The sequence below is a fragment of the Pelobates fuscus genome, chromosome 8, assembly GCF_036172605.1.
Source record: "Pelobates fuscus isolate aPelFus1 chromosome 8, aPelFus1.pri, whole genome shotgun sequence".
Lineage (NCBI taxonomy): Eukaryota > Metazoa > Chordata > Amphibia > Anura > Pelobatidae > Pelobates > Pelobates fuscus.
In genome coordinates, this window is record NC_086324.1 from 167,168,073 (window position 1) to 167,186,729 (window position 18,657).

General features: G+C 42.7%; 1 protein-coding gene across 1 annotated transcript; it reads left to right on the top strand.

The window, feature by feature from the left end:
• The first annotated feature begins 7,506 nt into the window (after positions 1-7,506).
• ANTKMT (adenine nucleotide translocase lysine methyltransferase) lies at positions 7,507-16,848 on the top strand. Its single transcript, XM_063429013.1, has 5 exons — positions 7,507-7,875; positions 7,955-8,059; positions 15,834-15,974; positions 16,070-16,120; positions 16,560-16,848. Exons 1-5 carry the CDS (start codon positions 7,714-7,716, stop codon positions 16,746-16,748), a joined length of 648 nt encoding a protein of 215 aa, XP_063285083.1. The 5' UTR covers positions 7,507-7,713; the 3' UTR covers positions 16,749-16,848.
• Positions 16,849-18,657: the final 1,809 nt, after the last annotated feature.

Sequence of the window (18,657 nt, forward strand, 5' to 3'; positions counted from 1 at the left end):
TAATTGAACATTTTTCAGTAGTGGGTATATCATCTCCACAGAGCAACAAATCATCCACATACTGGAGTAAAACAACTTCTGGGTGTTCAGCTTGCCATGGGTCAAGAATAGTACACATGGCTTTGGCAAATTGACTTGGAGAATTTTGTGCCCCTTGGGGCATGACAGTCCATGTATATTGTTGCATTTCATGGGTGAAAGCGAACAGGTATTGACAGGATGGATCTAGTGGAACACTGAAAAAGGCATTAGCTAGATCAATGACTGTGAAATACTTTGCAGAAGGTGGGACGCCAGAGAGCAGGGTATGGGGGTTTGGTACAAGAGGGGTGTCCAGGACAGTGGCTTCATTGACCGCACGGAGATCCTGAACCATCCTGTACTTTACTGGCTCACCTTTTAGAGTCTTCTTCTTCACAGGAAATAATGGAGTATTACATTCTGATTTACACTCCACTAAAGCACCCTTTTCCAGGAGCGCTTTGATGTGAATAGAAATGGCTGCAGCCTGTGCTGGTTTTAGAGGATATTGTGGTTTCCTTGGTAACTTAGCTCCTGGGATAAGCTTAACCACCACAGGTGGGACATTTAGATGACCTATATCCTCTGGGCCTGAGGACCATAACTTAGCAGGCACCTGAGTTTTTAACTCATCTGGGAAATTGGACCTAGGTTCTGCTGCTTGCTCATTGGGTATATCTAATTGCAGCATCAAAGGTAAGGAGCACAGGGCTGAAGTGTCAGAAACAGATAGAGGTGTAGACATTTCTACCTGTCCATCTGGAGTGAAGGTTATAGACGCCTGCAGGCGTGAAAGGACATCAGCGCCTAACAGGTTAATTGGGCATGTGGAGGAAACTACAAAACGAGCAAGTAAGCTTGTGCCAACCCGCAGAGGGGTTGTTAGAGGACTGTGTCTCGGTTGGCCATCCACTCCAACACAGGAGACATCAATACTTGACAAGAAAGATGGGTCTGGCAGGTCTTGTTCTCTGAGAACACTTCGGGCTGCGCCTGTGTCGATAAGAAATGTGGTAGGTTGGCCTTCAATGGGTAAAGTCACTGTGGCAAGTGGCCCCCCCCCCTTATCCCCTGTAAACACTGCCATGACAGGGGTTAATGACACAGGTTTGCCAATTTCCTAATCATCATCTGGTTCCTCAACAATTGGAACCGTTTTCATGGTCTTAGGGGCCGGGGCAGGCTTGGGAAACTTTTTGGGCTCCCCTGTAGGAAACTTTTTGGGCTCCCCCGGTTCCCTTTTGGGTTCTGGACAGTCACTTCTGTAGTGTCCCTTAGCCCCACAATTAAAACATGTTACGTCCTCTAACTTGACACCCTTGGTGCCAGGGGTGATGGGGGTGGCACGGGCCACCATGAGAGGAGCTGAATTGGGTCTTCTGGGGGTTTGGGCAGATTCCAAACCTCTAGCAACTAGGAGTAACGTATCTAGGGGAACAACCTTGTATTCAGGGCGTGCAGCAATGATTCCCTTGCGTATGGAATCTTTAACACCTTGGACAAACGCACCTGATAGCATTTGTGAATGAATTTTGTCAGTGAGATCAAATCCCAAATCTGTAAACATTTGATATAATCTTGCATGAAACCTTTCCACTGATTCTCCTTTGTCTTGCACAACATCAGTAAGGCCAGCAGCTTGATCTGCAAGTTTATCCTTAGCCCAATCTCTCAATTGATTGCAAAAGGTTACTCCGGAGGGATAATCAACATCACTTGTAAGCAGATCTGTACTGAGGTGGCGGGCCATGCTGGGCCAATATGCATCCCCTGCTTTAATAGCACAAATGCTCAGTAGGTCACGCCAGGCGGCGGAATAAGTCTTTTGTATCTGAACTATCCCTCGGTAAAAAGGCATAGGCTGTTTCTCTGGGTCAGGGAGAGATTTCATTAAAGCACTAGCTTGTGTGGGGTTAAAAGCGACATATTTAGGAGGGGCCTGTTCTCCCCGACCCTGATGGCCGAAGGGATCTTCAATAGAACGGTGGGCTCTCGCAGCCTCCATTGAACCCTGGGACAGCCTGTCATCCTCTTCCTCATCTAGCTCTATTATCTGGGACCTTCTGCGTGAGGGGAACACCTGAGGAGACAGGGCCGGGGGATAGGAGGGAGCTCCGGAGGCGGGAGTTGCCATTGGGTCATAACCTTGGGACCGGTAATCACCGGGAAGCACCGGCATCAGGGGTGCTGAATGGCTGGGGGCCGCCATATTGGAGGCGGGGAAGGAAGTTGCATTGGGGTTAAGGGAAGACGTGGCGGCCATGTTGGATGTGGGCACATCCGGGGCAGACTGAACCGGACTGGGCATGACCGGAACCTGGGGAGTGACTTGAGGAAAGGGGTATGGCCAGTGAGGATAGGGGTATGGGAAGGGGTATGGCCAGGCCATTTGGGTGAGAGTTGGGGCGGAACCTGGAGTGGGCAGTGAGGTTGGGGAGGGATTAGCAGAGGGGGTGGGAAACTGGGCTGTGGTCGGGGCGGGCGAGGGAGAGGGTGGGGAAGAGTCAGTAAAGGTGCCTGAAGGAGGAGGAGCCGGAGTGGGATCAGCAAGATTGACAGTGGCAGGAGAGGAGGGGTTAGTGAACTGGGCAGATGCAGATGGGAGGGTAGGATTATCTACGGAGACAAAGTGTGAGGAAGGAATGGCAGATGAGATGTTAGCATTAGACTCAGAAGGTGGCTTGGGGATGGATGAGGATGATGGGAATGTTAGGGAGGGAGAAGGGGAAAAGTAGGATCCATCAGAATTTAGGACCGGGCAAACGGGAGAGGTGACGGGATGGGGATTGGGAGGATTAATCAGCTGGCAATCTCCCATTACTGACTGGATCTTTGGGATAGACATCCCCCGGGCGCCATTTTGGGGCGCTGGCTGAGGAAGAGCCCCAGCAACACAATTATTATGATACACAAACATTTTCACACCCTTGTGAATTATTTCTTCTTCAACCCAACCTTCTTGCTGAATAGCCTTTGCTACTCTGTACCATGCTTCAGCTGTTTTTAATAAATCATAATTTGCAAGCTTGCCTTTCTTTTCCATCAACAATCTTCGCCAACTTTCTGGTTGTAATCTACCACATGTCGGCACAGCTATTTTACAAACTTTTGCAATCTTTTCAACACCTTTAACCATCTCCTCACCCTCTCTGTCATCAACTAAATCACATGCTAACCAGCCCTTACTGGGCTTACTTAAATCCTGCCCCATGATCCCTTCTCCCCTACACCAGCGTCCCAGATATAGGGAAAGATAAGGAAAATTGAACCGGAACGTCTACAATGCTCGACTGCCACCTGAGAATCGTGGGTCTTTCTCAAGTGCGTCTTCCCAAAACGTAGACTAGTCACTGAATCCGCCTACCCGGGGTGGTAGACACGGATTGGAGCGAGGTGAGAAGTGTGTGACCAATCACTTCTCTATTAAGAGGAATGGGAGTGGATAGTATAATAGTACAGGAAGTGTAGAAAAGGTAAAGAGTAAGGGAAGAAAAATCCTTAGAGACAGATACAGGAGTTTAAATGACTCCACATTAAACAAACAAGACAACAGTACAGTTGAAATACAGTGCATGCATCACAGTTCAAATGAAATCAACAGTAATCCCTTTCCTTCTACATGTGCTTACTCCAAAGTCACCTTTCTCAACCTCGTAGTGTCCCCGCTCGGAGAATGACTTCCTCAAGTCTCACTACCAGCGGCCAAGGATAACAGCTAACACCGGTCCGAAATCCTTTCTAGCCTCCCTCGTTACAGCAGTCCACTTAAAGTGGCCACGCCACCCTCACTCCCGTAGTGCCCTTATAAAACCCACTCTATAAGTCTCACTACCACGTGATGCGGAAAACAAGCAATGCCTGCCTGAATCCCCCCAGGAAACTGAGTCCCCTGCCACAAGGCTAAGTCTCCTACCACAGTTAAAATAATCAGTGGACCTTCAACTCAACTAGAGCCGAAGGGTCCGGGTCAGGACGTCCCCAACTCAACTAGAGCTGGATGGTCCGGGTCAGGACGTCCCCAACTCAACTAGAGCTGGATGGTCCGAAAGCGCACAGTGAAGCTAGCTAGGCTATCAAAGTGACACAAAATTGGATCACAGGAAACTATGATTCTACACAGATCCCACAATTCCACAAACTTCTTTTTCCTTACAGCCACAGCCACGAGGCTCCTAAAAGAAGTAAACAGGCAAAGAAGACCCCCAGGAACACATCCACAGGTCAACCCCCCTTTTTCCCTACAGCCACAAACACGTGGCTCCTAAAAGGAGTAAAACAGGCAACAGGACTCCAGGCAAATCCCCCGGGTCCACCCCCCCCTTTATCCCAAAAAGGGGAAAACAGACAAACACAGGACCCTCAAGCAAACTACCACTGGTCCACCCCCCCCCTTTATCCCAAAAAGGGGAAACAAATAAACATTCAGCCCGGGCAACCAAACTAGACACACCCAGGCAACAGATAGACTAAATGCAGGTAACAAATGGGTAATAAGACTCCGGGCAAGATATTACCTGTCTTTGATGTCCTCCCGGGAAGCAGTCACAGACACGTGGACGGGTCAATCAAAGGGGCCGGAACATACCGGTGGCTCTGCAGAAGTCTCTACCGTGTACCTGGAGGTGATCAGTCTCCCTTCCTTCCCCCTGGATTCCTCCGTCCACCCTTGTCTTCCTTAGGACGGCTCACCGGCCAGACATAGCCCGGAGTCCCTGTTCGGGCGCCAAAATTGTTATGGTACTTTTTCAGTAAACCAAAATGTTTAAGTGTCTATCTGTTCCTGTCCAAATTAAAGAGAATTGAATTGCGTATATACGCTGAAGTAATTCAGTCTGACACACGGAGTTCAGGTTAAAATAACTTCGAGGAAATTTATTGGCAAGTGCAAGCTCAAAGGGCGCGCAGGCCCTTTTAAGAGACATTTTCGTCATCATTGGTTATCAAGATATCAGTGAATAAACATCATTAATTGGATTAATTGTTAAGTGTCTGGGTTAGTGTCCACCTATCAATATAATTAATTGGATCAAAAGCTAAGTGGTTAGTTCCGTGTCCACCCTCCAAGAGGTGGTACTTTTTCGGACACGGGTGGGGGACAAGGGGTCTTGAGCGTCATTTTACTCGGTCGGTGATGTCAAATCTCGTGGTTAGGTGCAAGGTCTCTTATGAATAGAACATTTCATTACTACTGTGTTCTCATGGCCTTTAAATTATACTATGTTGCGAGTTAGGGGAAATTCAACAGTTCCTGGGTTAGTCATATCCTTATGGAGAATACAGTCTTTGTCTATTGTATTAGATGTGCTGAGAAATACTGTCATGTAATGTAGTTTTCATATGAAGAAGTCAGGTTATGAGGACAAAATGGAGGATTTGTCACAGTATCAGGTTAATACAGAGTTAGAGCAGCAATTCAATATAAATACAATAAGATTTTTTTAATAATTCTACATCACTCTCATTTGCTCCTATTTTCTTTTTTGTACTTTAAAGTACTGTTCCTTTTTATTACAATGCATACCTACCTACCGTTCTTGTCGAGTGATTTCCTGTAGAAATGTTCTACCTATCTCAGCATGTTTTTATTCATGAGTCCTCTACCCTTTCTGTTTTTCACTACAAGGGTGTGGTATACAACCTTAATATTCATTTAAAACATCGTCCCTGGAACCCTACAGAGACTTTAGAGGAAGCATCCTCTCAATCTGTCCCCTTCATACATTCAACAATATCTTCCTCCTATGTATGCATGAGCAGCATTTTAAATGAATCTGTGAGGTGAGTTTTACATAATAGAGATATGTATGAGGGTAAGTATTCACTTTGTGTACATTATTTTTAAACAGAAGTAAGAGGTTGAAGAGCAGAAGCCATATATTCAGCAGATGATACAAAAATGACAAAGAAGGCGACAAATGCACAAGATGGGAGGGAATCAAAAAAGACCAAGTAGTGACATGAAGTCTAGGAGGTTCTGGATAGAAACCTGTTTTCCAGTGGAAATTTGAGATGTCTAGAAGGAGAACCAGTGCTTTATCTCAGATACCAGGCGAGTTCAGTAGAGCTGGACAAGAGGAAACAATAGGAGAAAGGTAAGTTTGAGGTGACCGCGCCACTTTAGAAGAACGCTCAAAGCACCATAACCACTGCAGCTTGCTGTATTTTGATGTGTTTAACTCTATTAAGACTTTCTTTCAAATGAACGTTGATTTGCTAAACTACAAAAAAAAAAAAAATGAGACTACGTGGCAGTTATTATTAATAGCAGAATTATGAATGTAACTGAGTATTAATCTAACCATAAAAATAATAATAATAATAATAATACAGTCTGGCCCTGAGTACAAAGACTCCCCATCATGTCAAGAAGGACCTGCTAACTAAACCAGGAATTGTAGAGAATTGGGAAGAAAAATGCATTTAAGCTAAAACAGCCAAGTTAATAAAAACAAAAGCTGCTGAGCTGGATTTATTTTTTCATTTAGCCTTCATTTTACACATTTTATTCTCAGCTCAGACCCAGATTAGTGGAGAACTCTGCTATTTGTTCTCTGTTAGGGCTGAACTGGTGCAATCTGTTATTAGTGATACTTGGATTAAAAATAATAATTTTACAAGCTCGAGTGTCAGAAAATTAAATCTCTACTCCCCACTGCAGCATGGTTTCAGGTGGAACTAATGAGTCAGCTCTTTGTTTCTGGTAGGACAGATTTTACACTTCCGGTTCTCACCAAAGGTAAGAACGCAAGTTCAGTCTGGGGTACTGGGGATAGAGGCCGCTTAGCCGTTGCCATGGTGATGGCACAAAGTGCAATAGAGAAGAGGCGGTTGTGGAGTGGCTGCGCGCGGTGGATTCTGGGATAGTGGGAGACTTTGCCCTGAATTGAATGAGATTTAAAGGGATGACCCAGGGTCATAGAGTCACTGAGTGACACTTATAGGCTGCTCATATTAATTGTGTTAATATGTTATAATTACAAATAAAAGCTAAATTTACCAGTAAAACTGTGATAAATTATTTTTTTATTATTTATATAGCGCCATCAGATTCCGTAGCGCTGTACAATGAATATTCACTTAGGGTGTTTGGTATGTTTACATTCACTAATAAATAATATAAATAATAACATGTATTGGTTCATAATATTTTTACATTTGCTGCAAATTGCTTTGCGAAATATGCTGCGTCTGAATACGCACAGCACGCTTGAGTCTTATTTACATTCAAAATTTCACATTTGGGACAAAATAGCCTAAAAGCCAGAGCTGGACAGAATGATTGATCTTCGCTCTGTTTTCAGTTTGTTGATTTGGGCTCAAATTTTGAATTCCCGACAAGAACACTTTAGAGAATAGCCCTGTTTGTGTCTTATTCCAACTATTCACCATTATTTACTATTAATATCATTATTAAAACAAATGTGATTACCTATGGTCCACTGCGTTCTTGTAAATAAGTACCCTATACGTTTTTAGATCCCCCTTGCCACCAACCCCCCTTGTCAATTCCATTCAAGACATTGAGCACAATTTTGCAGTCACTGGAAGAAAGATCCCAACTCCCTCAGCCAACAGATGGTTGAGTGATGAGAGTTGCAGCTAAAACTGATGGAGTGTCATTACGTTTGTTCAATAAAACAGAAATATCTAATGAACCTGCACCATGTTTAATAAATTCTTTCCTTTACAGGAATGGAAGACAATAATGCGCAGGAGGAGGTGTCACCATTGGCTGGGCAGTCTGTAGGTGGTTGGGGTCTTCTTCAGATCGCAGGATGCACAGGGCTTGCTGCTTACTCTGTTTGGGCCTTCATTCTGATGCCTGGCTTCAGGAGGGTGCCATTAAAATTACAGGTAAATCCCACACTCTAATTCACATGGTTTCTTGACAATCATACAATACATACCAATATAATTCCTCTCTAATGCACAGGTCCCTTATATGCCAGCCAGCACCAAACAAGTGGCACATGTCATGACTTTGCTCAAAGGACGATCTGGGAAGATGGTGGACTTAGGTTCAGGGGACGGCAGAATTGTAAGGCAATAAACGAAGTCATAACTGGTACTCAAATTAACTGTCATGAAACCAAATCACTTTCCGCATGGTGTTTGTGTATGTTTTATCGTATTCTTTCACACACAAGCTTTAACTGATAACCCCTCACTCCTCTGTCCAGTGCCACTTCTTACCGCTTCAGTGATCAGTGCATGTCCAGCCAGTCCTGTGCTCAGTACCACGTCTTTATATGTGCCACATTCACTCGCTCATGTATATTGTGATACATCCTGCGGCTTCATTAATCAGTACTACCTCCTGCCAGTCCTGTGTTCCGTGCCCTGTCCTGCTGCTCCAATCAGTGCCATGTCCTCTCCTCCCTGTATCTAGTGCCATGTCCTGCTGGTTCAGTAATAAGCTCCATATCCTTTCATTGCCGTATCTAGTGCCTCCTCCACCTGCTTCAGAAATCGGTGCCATGTTCTGCCACTCCAGTAAGTGGAGCTTTATTTTTTCACTGAAGATACGAGTGCCAAGCCGTACCTCTGCAGTAATCATGCCACATGCGGCCGTCCAGTAAGTCTCTGCCATGACTTCAAGCCATGCCCTGGTGCGGAGATGTAGGTAAATTAATATAAAAATAGTCTATCCTGCCCTGTATATTAATAGGTAGCATTCAGTAGTATATCACGAAATAGATCTCTACCTTTGTTGGTGGGTCCAGCTAATGAAACCCTTCAACACTGGCAGAAATACACCTAGATTGGACACTCCAGAAGTGTCCTGGGGCTTAACCCCTATTCAGGAAATAGAGAAGAGAAATTACTTAGACCATCTGGATAAATGACCCAGGTGTCTAAAGTAAGTACTGGAGTTAGAAAAATTGGATCTTCCAAATTAAATCATAATATGAACGTAAAGAGTCATTTAGCAAGCATAACCAAATAGGTGGTCAAATACCCGAATTGGGTAAAGAATCTAGCCTTAATGGCACACCTCAAAATATCTTAGTCAGTGGAGTACTTGTAGATTAGTCTCTAGACAGCTACAGATATTAGACTTTAATCATGGTAGGTCAATTCTGATAGCTACAGACAGTAGATAAACTTAGCTTGAGATTGCTAAGTGAAGTATTGACTAAGATCACTGGTCCTAAGGCTGGGAGTAGTCTTATTAGGGAGGCTCTAAGGCTACAAATGACATCTGTGGAAATATCAAAATGGAGCAAAAAGAGATTAAACTTGTCTTACAAATTATTCACAAGACCAATCTGCAATCATCCCCATGTATCTAAGGGTTGGATAACTGTAATGAGATCAAAAGATAATACTTAAGGCTCACAGTATATCTTACCCATATTCTGAGAAAAAAGGAATGATATGAGCTTGCAGGAATATAAGTATAGGTCATGTTAACTACTCCCAAACATCATGTCCAGTGTGATGAGGTGAAAAGTAAGAAGGTGAAAATTAAAGTGATCTAATGTGTAGAACCATACTTAGATTGTTGATTACCTACACATAGTGACAGTGCCCTAGTGAGAAAATAAGTGAAAGGAAGAAGAAACCCGACGCGCGTTTCGGTGCTTTCAGTGATGCACCTTCGTCAGGGGCTGGAGGGAGACTGAACTCTGGTCTCCTTTTAAATGTGTGCTGGTAGCTGCTAATACCTGTTAGACCAATCAGAAACAAGCATGTGACATCATTTGGGCGCCAAGAATATCGGGCGTTCATATGCTAATGAGCCCTTTAAATTCGGCCAATCAATGAACTTCCCGTCTGACGTCAGCGGCTAAGTTGATTTAACTGTTGTAGTGCCGAAATTCGTCAGTGATAAATGAATAGCTACTGACTTTAGGGGCTACACATATAGTGGATAGTAACATACAGCAAAGCAAACTTACCGTATGCCGAAATTCTCCTGGGAGACAGTAAAAGTATTGCTTCAATTGGAGTGACATAGCGATCTCTGAGTCATTTTAAGTAATCATACCTGAATACCGAGAAAAATGAAGCTGGTTAATTTAATGCTACTTATTCAGTGATACTGTAAATTCGTATCGTAAATTGCGGCTAGCAATTTTGTAACTATGTATTGATTTATAGCTACTTTTTCAGTGATGCTGTAAATTTATAACATTACTGCGGCTAGAAATCATAGCCGGCGATGTCAGGCACTCAGATTGGCAGTCTAATTCAATTTAGTGTCTACGTTATAATTCTTGTCGAATACATAGATTTACAAAATGTACAAATTGTGTAACTATAGAACGAAAAATAGAAAAGTCAAGTTCTAAACTTCATGGATTGCCGTCAAACTTCGGCAATTAAATCTAAGTCAGAAACTTTAGACATATATAGAGTAAAGTCAGGTAACAAGAATCTGATGAATTCGTTAGTTGCCCCATTACGTTACATTAGTATATAAATGATGCCAGGCGAAGGTGCCTTGTCGATATTCACATACTAGGCAATGTAGTTATTAGCTATGTTTCTGATTGGTGAAATAACTTACTGCCAGAATGCATGTGGCTAATAACTAAATTGTGGAATCAAGGTAGTTGTGTGTTGTTGCTAGATTTTTGCGCTGCAGCTAAATTAGTTGTGATTGCCCGAAATGCACATATATATAGCCATGAAATAAAGAAAAGAAGAAATCCGTATGTTGGGTCTGATAAAGTGTGTTATGTATATATCAGAAGAAAATGAAAGAATGGGCAAAATAACCACCACACATAGAACTATATGAAGGTGGGAGATTGCTCACTCAATGGTCTATACCCCTTTGGTAATGGTACTTGTGGGGAAGAGGAGGGCGTAAGTTTGAAACAAAAAACTTTTTATATTTATTATAGAAGAAGACGTGGGTATTCAACCTTTAATGAGACAACTTATACTAATAACAGTGAGGTATAAAACTGGCTCCACTTGTAGCCAGGGAGGGTGGAATTTCCCTAATAGGGTAAATTCGTAGGTGAGGTAAGTGCTCACAAATACTGGTCAAAGCTCATGCAGTGAATAAGTGCTTAAGGATCAGTAGGAAACACAGGTCCCTGATGATAATGCACATAGTATGTCAAACTTTAACATCGTATAGTGGCCAGAAGACTGGCCAGCAGGGCTAGGGGCTAGAGTGTATGGGGATAATAAATAAACCTGGGTAGGTAAGGTACCCTTGGGAGGGGAGCAGAATAGTCACTAAAGCGGGCTAAAGGTACTGGTGTGAGAAGACGGGCAGAGGAAACAAATGGCCAAATCGGACAGTGTATGCATGCCCCACAGAGCATGAAATTGTAGTTTACTGTCAAGTGGACCCAAAGGACATGTCCATCCCTCACCCTAAATAGCCCTAAGTTAACTGACTGTCTCCCTTAAGACCAGGGGACTATGAAACACTACCTGCTGCTTCAAGGCAGCCTCAAGGCTGCCTCAGTTCCGTCGGAGTCTGAGGTACTGGCCTGTTGGAATGCCCTGTTTCCATCCACGTGTCACCATTACTGCTAGACGGGGCAAAAATCTTCGGGACATGCTATCCCCCAGTCACTACACTGACAAACAGAACTCTCAGTTGTCATGGCTGGGGCGACAGATTCCAGTGGGCACCTTCCAATGTGGAAGGTGTGTAGCGTGCAATTTATCCTAAGGGACTCCAAGAAAGTCTGGGACAGTGAGAAAAAGCAATCTTTCCAGATTGCACATTTCTTCAACTGCAACTCAGCAGGGGTGGTATACCTCCTCATGTGTAGTTGCAAGTTGATGTACGTGGGTAAGACATTCAGGCCTTTCAAGGAACGCATAAAAGAGCATGCGAGATGCACCAAGAATCGGGTGGAGACTCCGATCTCGAGACACCTCAAGGAACATCATGACGGCTCATCCAAAAACATACGGTTCTGCGGCCTCGAGCTAGTTAAACGCGAGTCCAGACGGGGCGACTTTGACAAGAATTTGCGCCAAAGAGAGTGCAGGTGGATTTACAAGCTCAATACCCTGCATCCCAAAGGCTTGAACGAAGGCTTCTCTTTCTCCCCTTATATTTGAAACACCATTTGGGTAGTCCTTAAACATGAGATATGTCCAGTTTTTTCCCCCCTCTGTACACTAGACCCCTTTTCATACAAGTGGCAGGTGTCCCTCCCTATTTAGAGGGCTACACCAACTTCTTTTCCTTTTCTCTTTCTTGTCTTTCACTACTTTTCAAGGCCACTCTATTTGGTGATTTTTGCACAAAATGTGACGATATAAGGTACTTATGGAATTCATAGTGGATTCACCTCCCACCCCCCACCCCCCCCACCTGTTTTTAGAAGTATTTCTGCCTAATATAAACCTACTGACGTGCTTACTACCCCACAGGGAACGGAATGAATCCCCTGCCCGCTGTTCCTAAAACCTCTATAGGAACACATACACAGTTTTTCCCCCCCATTGACCCTAAGCAACATATGCTGCCCCGCTACCTCACCCCACAATTGAAGTGGATATATGGTGGATTATACACACTCCCCTTTTTTGGAAACTGACAGAGTGCACTACTAGCCCTCCTAGTACATCCCCATGTAACCAGTATATCCTGGGGGCTGTACAGTACATGGCTGAAATGTAGCCTATGTTACTATCTCCAACTGTTACCATCCACACATGGCTGTCAGTACATGGTGGAATTGTAGCTTATGTTCGCCTTTTGTCAGACATTTATCGTCAAAAGGACATATGGGAACTATATACCTATATGGGACTTTAGCAGTCAAAAATACACATTTAAATGAGGTTCACAGGCTTATTTGTACTATATCATCCCACATTGGAGATGATTGTAGTTTTCGGCCTTATCCCCCAGCATATGATGGGAAGTTGAAATGATGACGTTATTTGGAGGGGCGGGCTTAAGCGGGAGATTGACAACCGACTATCAGCCCGTCCCCCACGTGGGGCAGATTGCGTTGACTCCTCCCCTCCCTTCCCCATTGGACCGCGGTTCACTTCCGGAAGGTGGGACCATGACGCAGCAACGTGGGCGGTGCCGACGTCTATGATTGGCGGGCGGGATCCCATAGGCGGGCTTTGTCATCCTTTAAACACGGACAGGTAGGCAGACCTCCTTCAGCTCTTGACAAAGGCGCTTTAACGCCGAAACGCGCGTCGAGCATTACAGAATGCCGATGCATTCCTGTTCTATTTAATTCCATTATTTTTTCATTTATTATTTTCCCTTTGTTTTCTTTCTTTTGTTCTTTGTTCTGGCTCTAGCACATTTGCAGTTTACCTCATGATTCTCTAAGAACATCTGGGCGAGTGGGGCATAGTAACAGGGATGACCTTGAGGCTGCCTTGAAGCAGCAGGTAGTGTTTCATAGTCCCCTGGTCTTAAGGGAGACAGTCAGTTAACTTAGGGCTATTTAGGGTGAGGGATGGACATGTCCTTTGGGTCCACTTGACAGTAAACTACAATTTCATGCTCTGTGGGGCATGCATACACTGTCCGATTTGGCCATTTGTTTCCTCTGCCCGTCTTCTCACACCAGTACCTTTAGCCCGCTTTAGTGACTATTCTGCTCCCCTCCCAAGGGTACCTTACCTACCCAGGTTTATTTATTATCCCCATACACTCTAGCCCCTAGCCCTGCTGGCCAGTCTTCTGGCCACTATACGATGTTAAAGTTTGACATACTATGTGCATTATCATCAGGGACCTGTGTTTCCTACTGATCCTTAAGCACTTATTCACTGCATGAGCTTTGACCAGTATTTGTGAGCACTTACCTCACCTACGAATTTACCCTATTAGGGAAATTCCACCCTCCCTGGCTACAAGTGGAGCCAGTTTTATACCTCACTGTTATTAGTATAAGTTGTCTCATTAAAGGTTGAATACCCACGTCTTCTTCTATAATAAATATAAAAAGTTTTTTGTTTCAAACTTACGCTCTCCTCTTCCCCACAAGTACCATTACCAAAGGGGTATAGACCATTGAGTGAGCAATCTCCCACCTTCATATAGTTCTATGTGTGGTGGTTATTTTGCCCATTCTTTCATTTTCTTCTCAAATTCCCCCGGGGTTAAGCCCCCTATACCCCTTGTAACCACTTCAGAGTCGGGGTAGCTGGTTCCCTCCAGCACCCAATATTCTCTGTCTCCTTTTCTCTAATCTTCTTATGTATATATCACTTAGTGACTCAACGTCACATATTACAGTACCAGAATTTCATATTTGTGGCTTCGTGCTTAGGCGGTTTTTAACAGTGATTAGTTATCAATCACTGTTTCTATACTTAGCTCAAAATGTTGTGATGGTTGTATTCTAGAGTATGATTAATGAGACAATCTGAATTTAAACGTTAAATCTTAGAATTAATGAATCAGGAAACGTCAAATGTATGTAGTATAATGATCAATTGGTGTTGTTAAAGGAACAGATACAGCAACTACTTTATATGACACAATTTTATCTAAATTTTGCTAAAGACTATTTACATATTTACATTATTTACAATAATGAGGCTGGCGTAATTGCTCGTTTGAAGTTAGTGGAATTGTAATCCTTTAAAACTGGAAAAAGTCTTTTGCTGACCATCCATGTTTCATTTTGAGATGACGAGAAATCACTGTGTCAATTTGTCTGGAAGGATTCACTGAATGGATATGTTCCAGAATACGGTTTTTGAAGGGTCTAAATGTCTTCCCCAAGGGCTCATTAGCATATGAACGCCCGATATTCTTGGCGCCCAAATGATGTCACACGCTTGTTTCTGATTGGTCTAACAGGTATTAGCAGCTACCAGCACACATTTAAAAGGAGACCAGAGGTCAGTCTCCCTCCAGCCCCTGACGAAGGTGCATCACTGAAAGCACCGAAACGCGCGTCGGGTTTCTTCTTCCTTTCACTTATTTTCTCACTAGGGCACTGTCACTATGTGTAGGTAACCAACAATCTAAGTATGGTTCTACACATTAGATCACTTTAATTTTCACCTTCTTATTTTTCACCTCATCACACTGGACATGATGTTTGGGAGTAGTTAACAAGACCTATACTTATATTCCTGCAAGCTCATATCATTCTTTTTTTCTCAGAATATGGGTAAGATATACTGTGAGCCTTAAGTATTATCTTTTGATCTCATTACAGTTATCCAACCCTTAGATACATGGGGATGATTGCAGATTGGTCTTGTGAATAATTTGTAAGACAAGTTTAATCTCTTTTTGCTCCATTTTGATATTTCCACAGATGTCATTTGTAGCCTTAGAGCCTCCCTAATAAGACTACTCCCAGCCTTAGGACCAGTGATCTTAGTCAATACTTCACTTAGCAATCTCAAGCTAAGTTTATCTACTGTCTGTAGCTATCAGAATTGACCTACCATGATTAAAGTCTAATATCTGTAGCTGTCTAGAGACTAATCTACAAGTACTCCACTGACTAAGATATTTTGAGGTGTGCCATTAAGGCTAGATTCTTTACCCAATTCGGGTATTTGACCACCTATTTGGTTATGCTTGCTAAATTACTCTTTACGTTTATATTATGATTTATTTTGGAAGATCCAATTTTTCTAACTCCAGTACTTACTTTAGACACCTGGGTAATTTATCCAGATGGTCTAAGTAATTTCTCTTCTCTAGCATTCAGTAGTAGAAGTGGAATATTTCCTATTTTATGTAGCAGAATTAGTAGCAATATCCTTTTTGAACTTAATACAATTTAGTATTTTGGTTGGCTTTATCAGATCATTTGGAAAACACTAGAACGTTCATATTTTGGTTCCACTCGTAGCACAAAGTCCTTTGTCATGTATTCATTATTTTGCAGGTGTTGGAGGCAGCCAAGAGCGGATTTAGTCCTGCGATCGGCTACGAACTTAACCCTTGGTTAGTACGTCTCTCTTACTTCAAAGCTTGGAGGGTAAGCTACCACACAAGGGTGTCCTACCGAAGGGAAGATCTGTGGAAGGTAGGCCTATGGGTATCACCTTTCTTAATAACACACCAGAATTTATAACTCTTTATTGTAAATACTGTTTTCTGTTTTTTTTATTCCATTTGTAGGTGAAATTAAATGACTGTCAAAATATCTCTTTATTTCTGGCTCCAAGCGTGGTAAGAAACTATTATTATACCTGAAGGATTATATGTACAAGCCAATAGTATTATTATTTGTTTATATAGCATCAACATAGTCTGTAGTGTCAAACAATAGTAAAGGGGAAGCAGTATGTTCTATGTCACTCTGGCAGGGTCCAATACTGTGTTATATATATTCACCATGGAATATGATGGAGGTTGCCAGATCCACCATATTTTCCTGGGCCCATATTATTAGTACATGTTGATGTGCATGAAAGGTGCTTCCCTGTAGTATGTAGCATTCATAGACTCAAAGATAAATAAGTTAATGATTTCTACATACTGCGGGGCAACAGTTTTCATGTACTGCCCATCAGGCTGTGATGTATATGTAGAGGAAGAAAGTGTGGACCTGGCAACCCTAGATATGGGAGAAGTCATTTATTTTACGTCCAGTTATTTTTTTTCTCAGCTCTCCCTGCTGGAGACTAAGCTTTTCTCAGAGCTACCTGATGGCGCTCGTGTGGTGGCTGGTCGCTTTCCCCTACCAACATGGCCTCACAGCACAGTCCTTGGAGAAGGAGTCGACAGAGCCTGGGCCTATGACATCAAAGCTGTACGTCAAGTCCAATCGCCCAAACAACATGACACTCCAGTCTGAATCTTTTTATCAGTGGAAAGACTCATTGGAAACACGCCGATCTTACAACCTCCTGTTTTATTTCATGCAGGTAGATTGTACCTTGTTACTTCAGTAAAAACTAATGCTCAACTAATCAATGCAGAATTTGGGAGAGGTCACGTATATGGATTATATTTTATGTTTACCTTTTTTTATGTATTTATTTTTTTAATCTGGTGAGTATATACATAGTATTCTCGGGTTTTATCCAAAATAAATATTTTAACGAAGTTTTAATATATTTAAAAATAATATATAACTCCATTTTTAGATATTGTATTTATACATATATTTATAATTATGTTTAAACTTGGCCTTATATTGTTATATAACTCCATTTTTAGATATATTTATACATATATTTATACTTATGTTTAAACTTAGTCTTGTCTTGTTTAATGTAATATTATATAATGTGTTTGTGCCAATTGCCATAAAGCCTAATGGTTAGAGCTGTTTTTTTTGTTTGTTTTTTTTCCAGTAAATTCCTCAATTTGACTTACGGTATTTTACTAATTTTTTTTCTCCAGCACTTATTTTATTAACTTAACAGCTAATTGTAGTTACCGGTAACTGAAAACTGTACTGAAAATGTTGCCCACAATAGCCAATCTGTGATTCTATAAGTTTGAATTTGCTTCCAAATAAGCTATTTTTCCTAAATACTACTTTTGCCACTTACTAAATAAACTCGACCGTGTTCAATTTGGGTTTGAAAATGTCTTATTTTGTTAATCACATGTACGTCAGAAATAGCACCTGGGCGAGTGATGTGTTGGTCATTATCAACAATATTAAAATATTTATGTAGAGCAGATCTGTCATATTTACAATTCTCCTAATTCAAGACTGCAGTGTCGTCGTTCCTGCCCCCTCACCCCTGTTTTATATTGTGTCTCATTTTCATGTTATTGATAATAATGTGATCTCCGCTCGTCTATTTTACCTGATGAGTCTTTTTCATTATAGATTTTTTGCTATTTCTGTAATAAAAACTTTAGTGTGGTCAGTGAATATTCATGTTAACAGTAGGGTTTTTGTGGGGTTTTTTTTTGGTTTCTTTGAGAAAAGGAAGATTACTTAATTGTCAATGTAAATGAGTCTTACATCGCTTGCTGAAATAAAAAAAACAAAACACAAACTCACCTATATGAACACAACCATAAAAAAACAGATACATTAGAAAGAGGGGAACAATCATATAGAAAAAAATATGACGTTTATTATATAAAAAAGTGTTTCAGGGGGGCGGAGCTAAGCCACGGAACTGAATGGCCGCATGCTGTCTGAGCTCCGGACAAAACTGCCAATTCCACCCTACTTACAGTGCCCAGATTCGGCAAAAAACCCGTACAACATCAGTGCTGGCTGCAGCAGATAAGATGGGGCGGAAAACTAAAAAGCCCAAACCGGACAAGCCACGGCAAAACCCCAGCATCGGAGACCTCTGGAGACAGGCCCGGACTGCGGTGGGCCCAAATATGGCCGCCCTCCAGGACGACAGCTCAGACATGTCCGATGATTTCACGACCGGAACAGAGGTAGAGCCCCTACCCGCACCAAAGGCCCTTCTCTCCACCTCCCCGCAACCCAACTCACCTCCGGTCACCATAGCGGTAATGAAGGACCTGCTGGCCGGAGTCCAACACGCCATTCAGGCAGATATGGCGAAAATACGCGCAGACCTACAGGGCCTGACAGGCCGCATCCATGCCCTGGAACAGGGATCCCTGCATACCAACACGCACACCAAGCAACTGCAGCAGTTGGTTGCTGATCTACAACATCAAAACCTTAAGTTTGAACACCAATTCGCGGTTCTGGAAGACCAGAGGCGCAGCCAAAACATCAAGATTCGTGGGGTCGCAGAAGAGATGCCGGAGGAGGA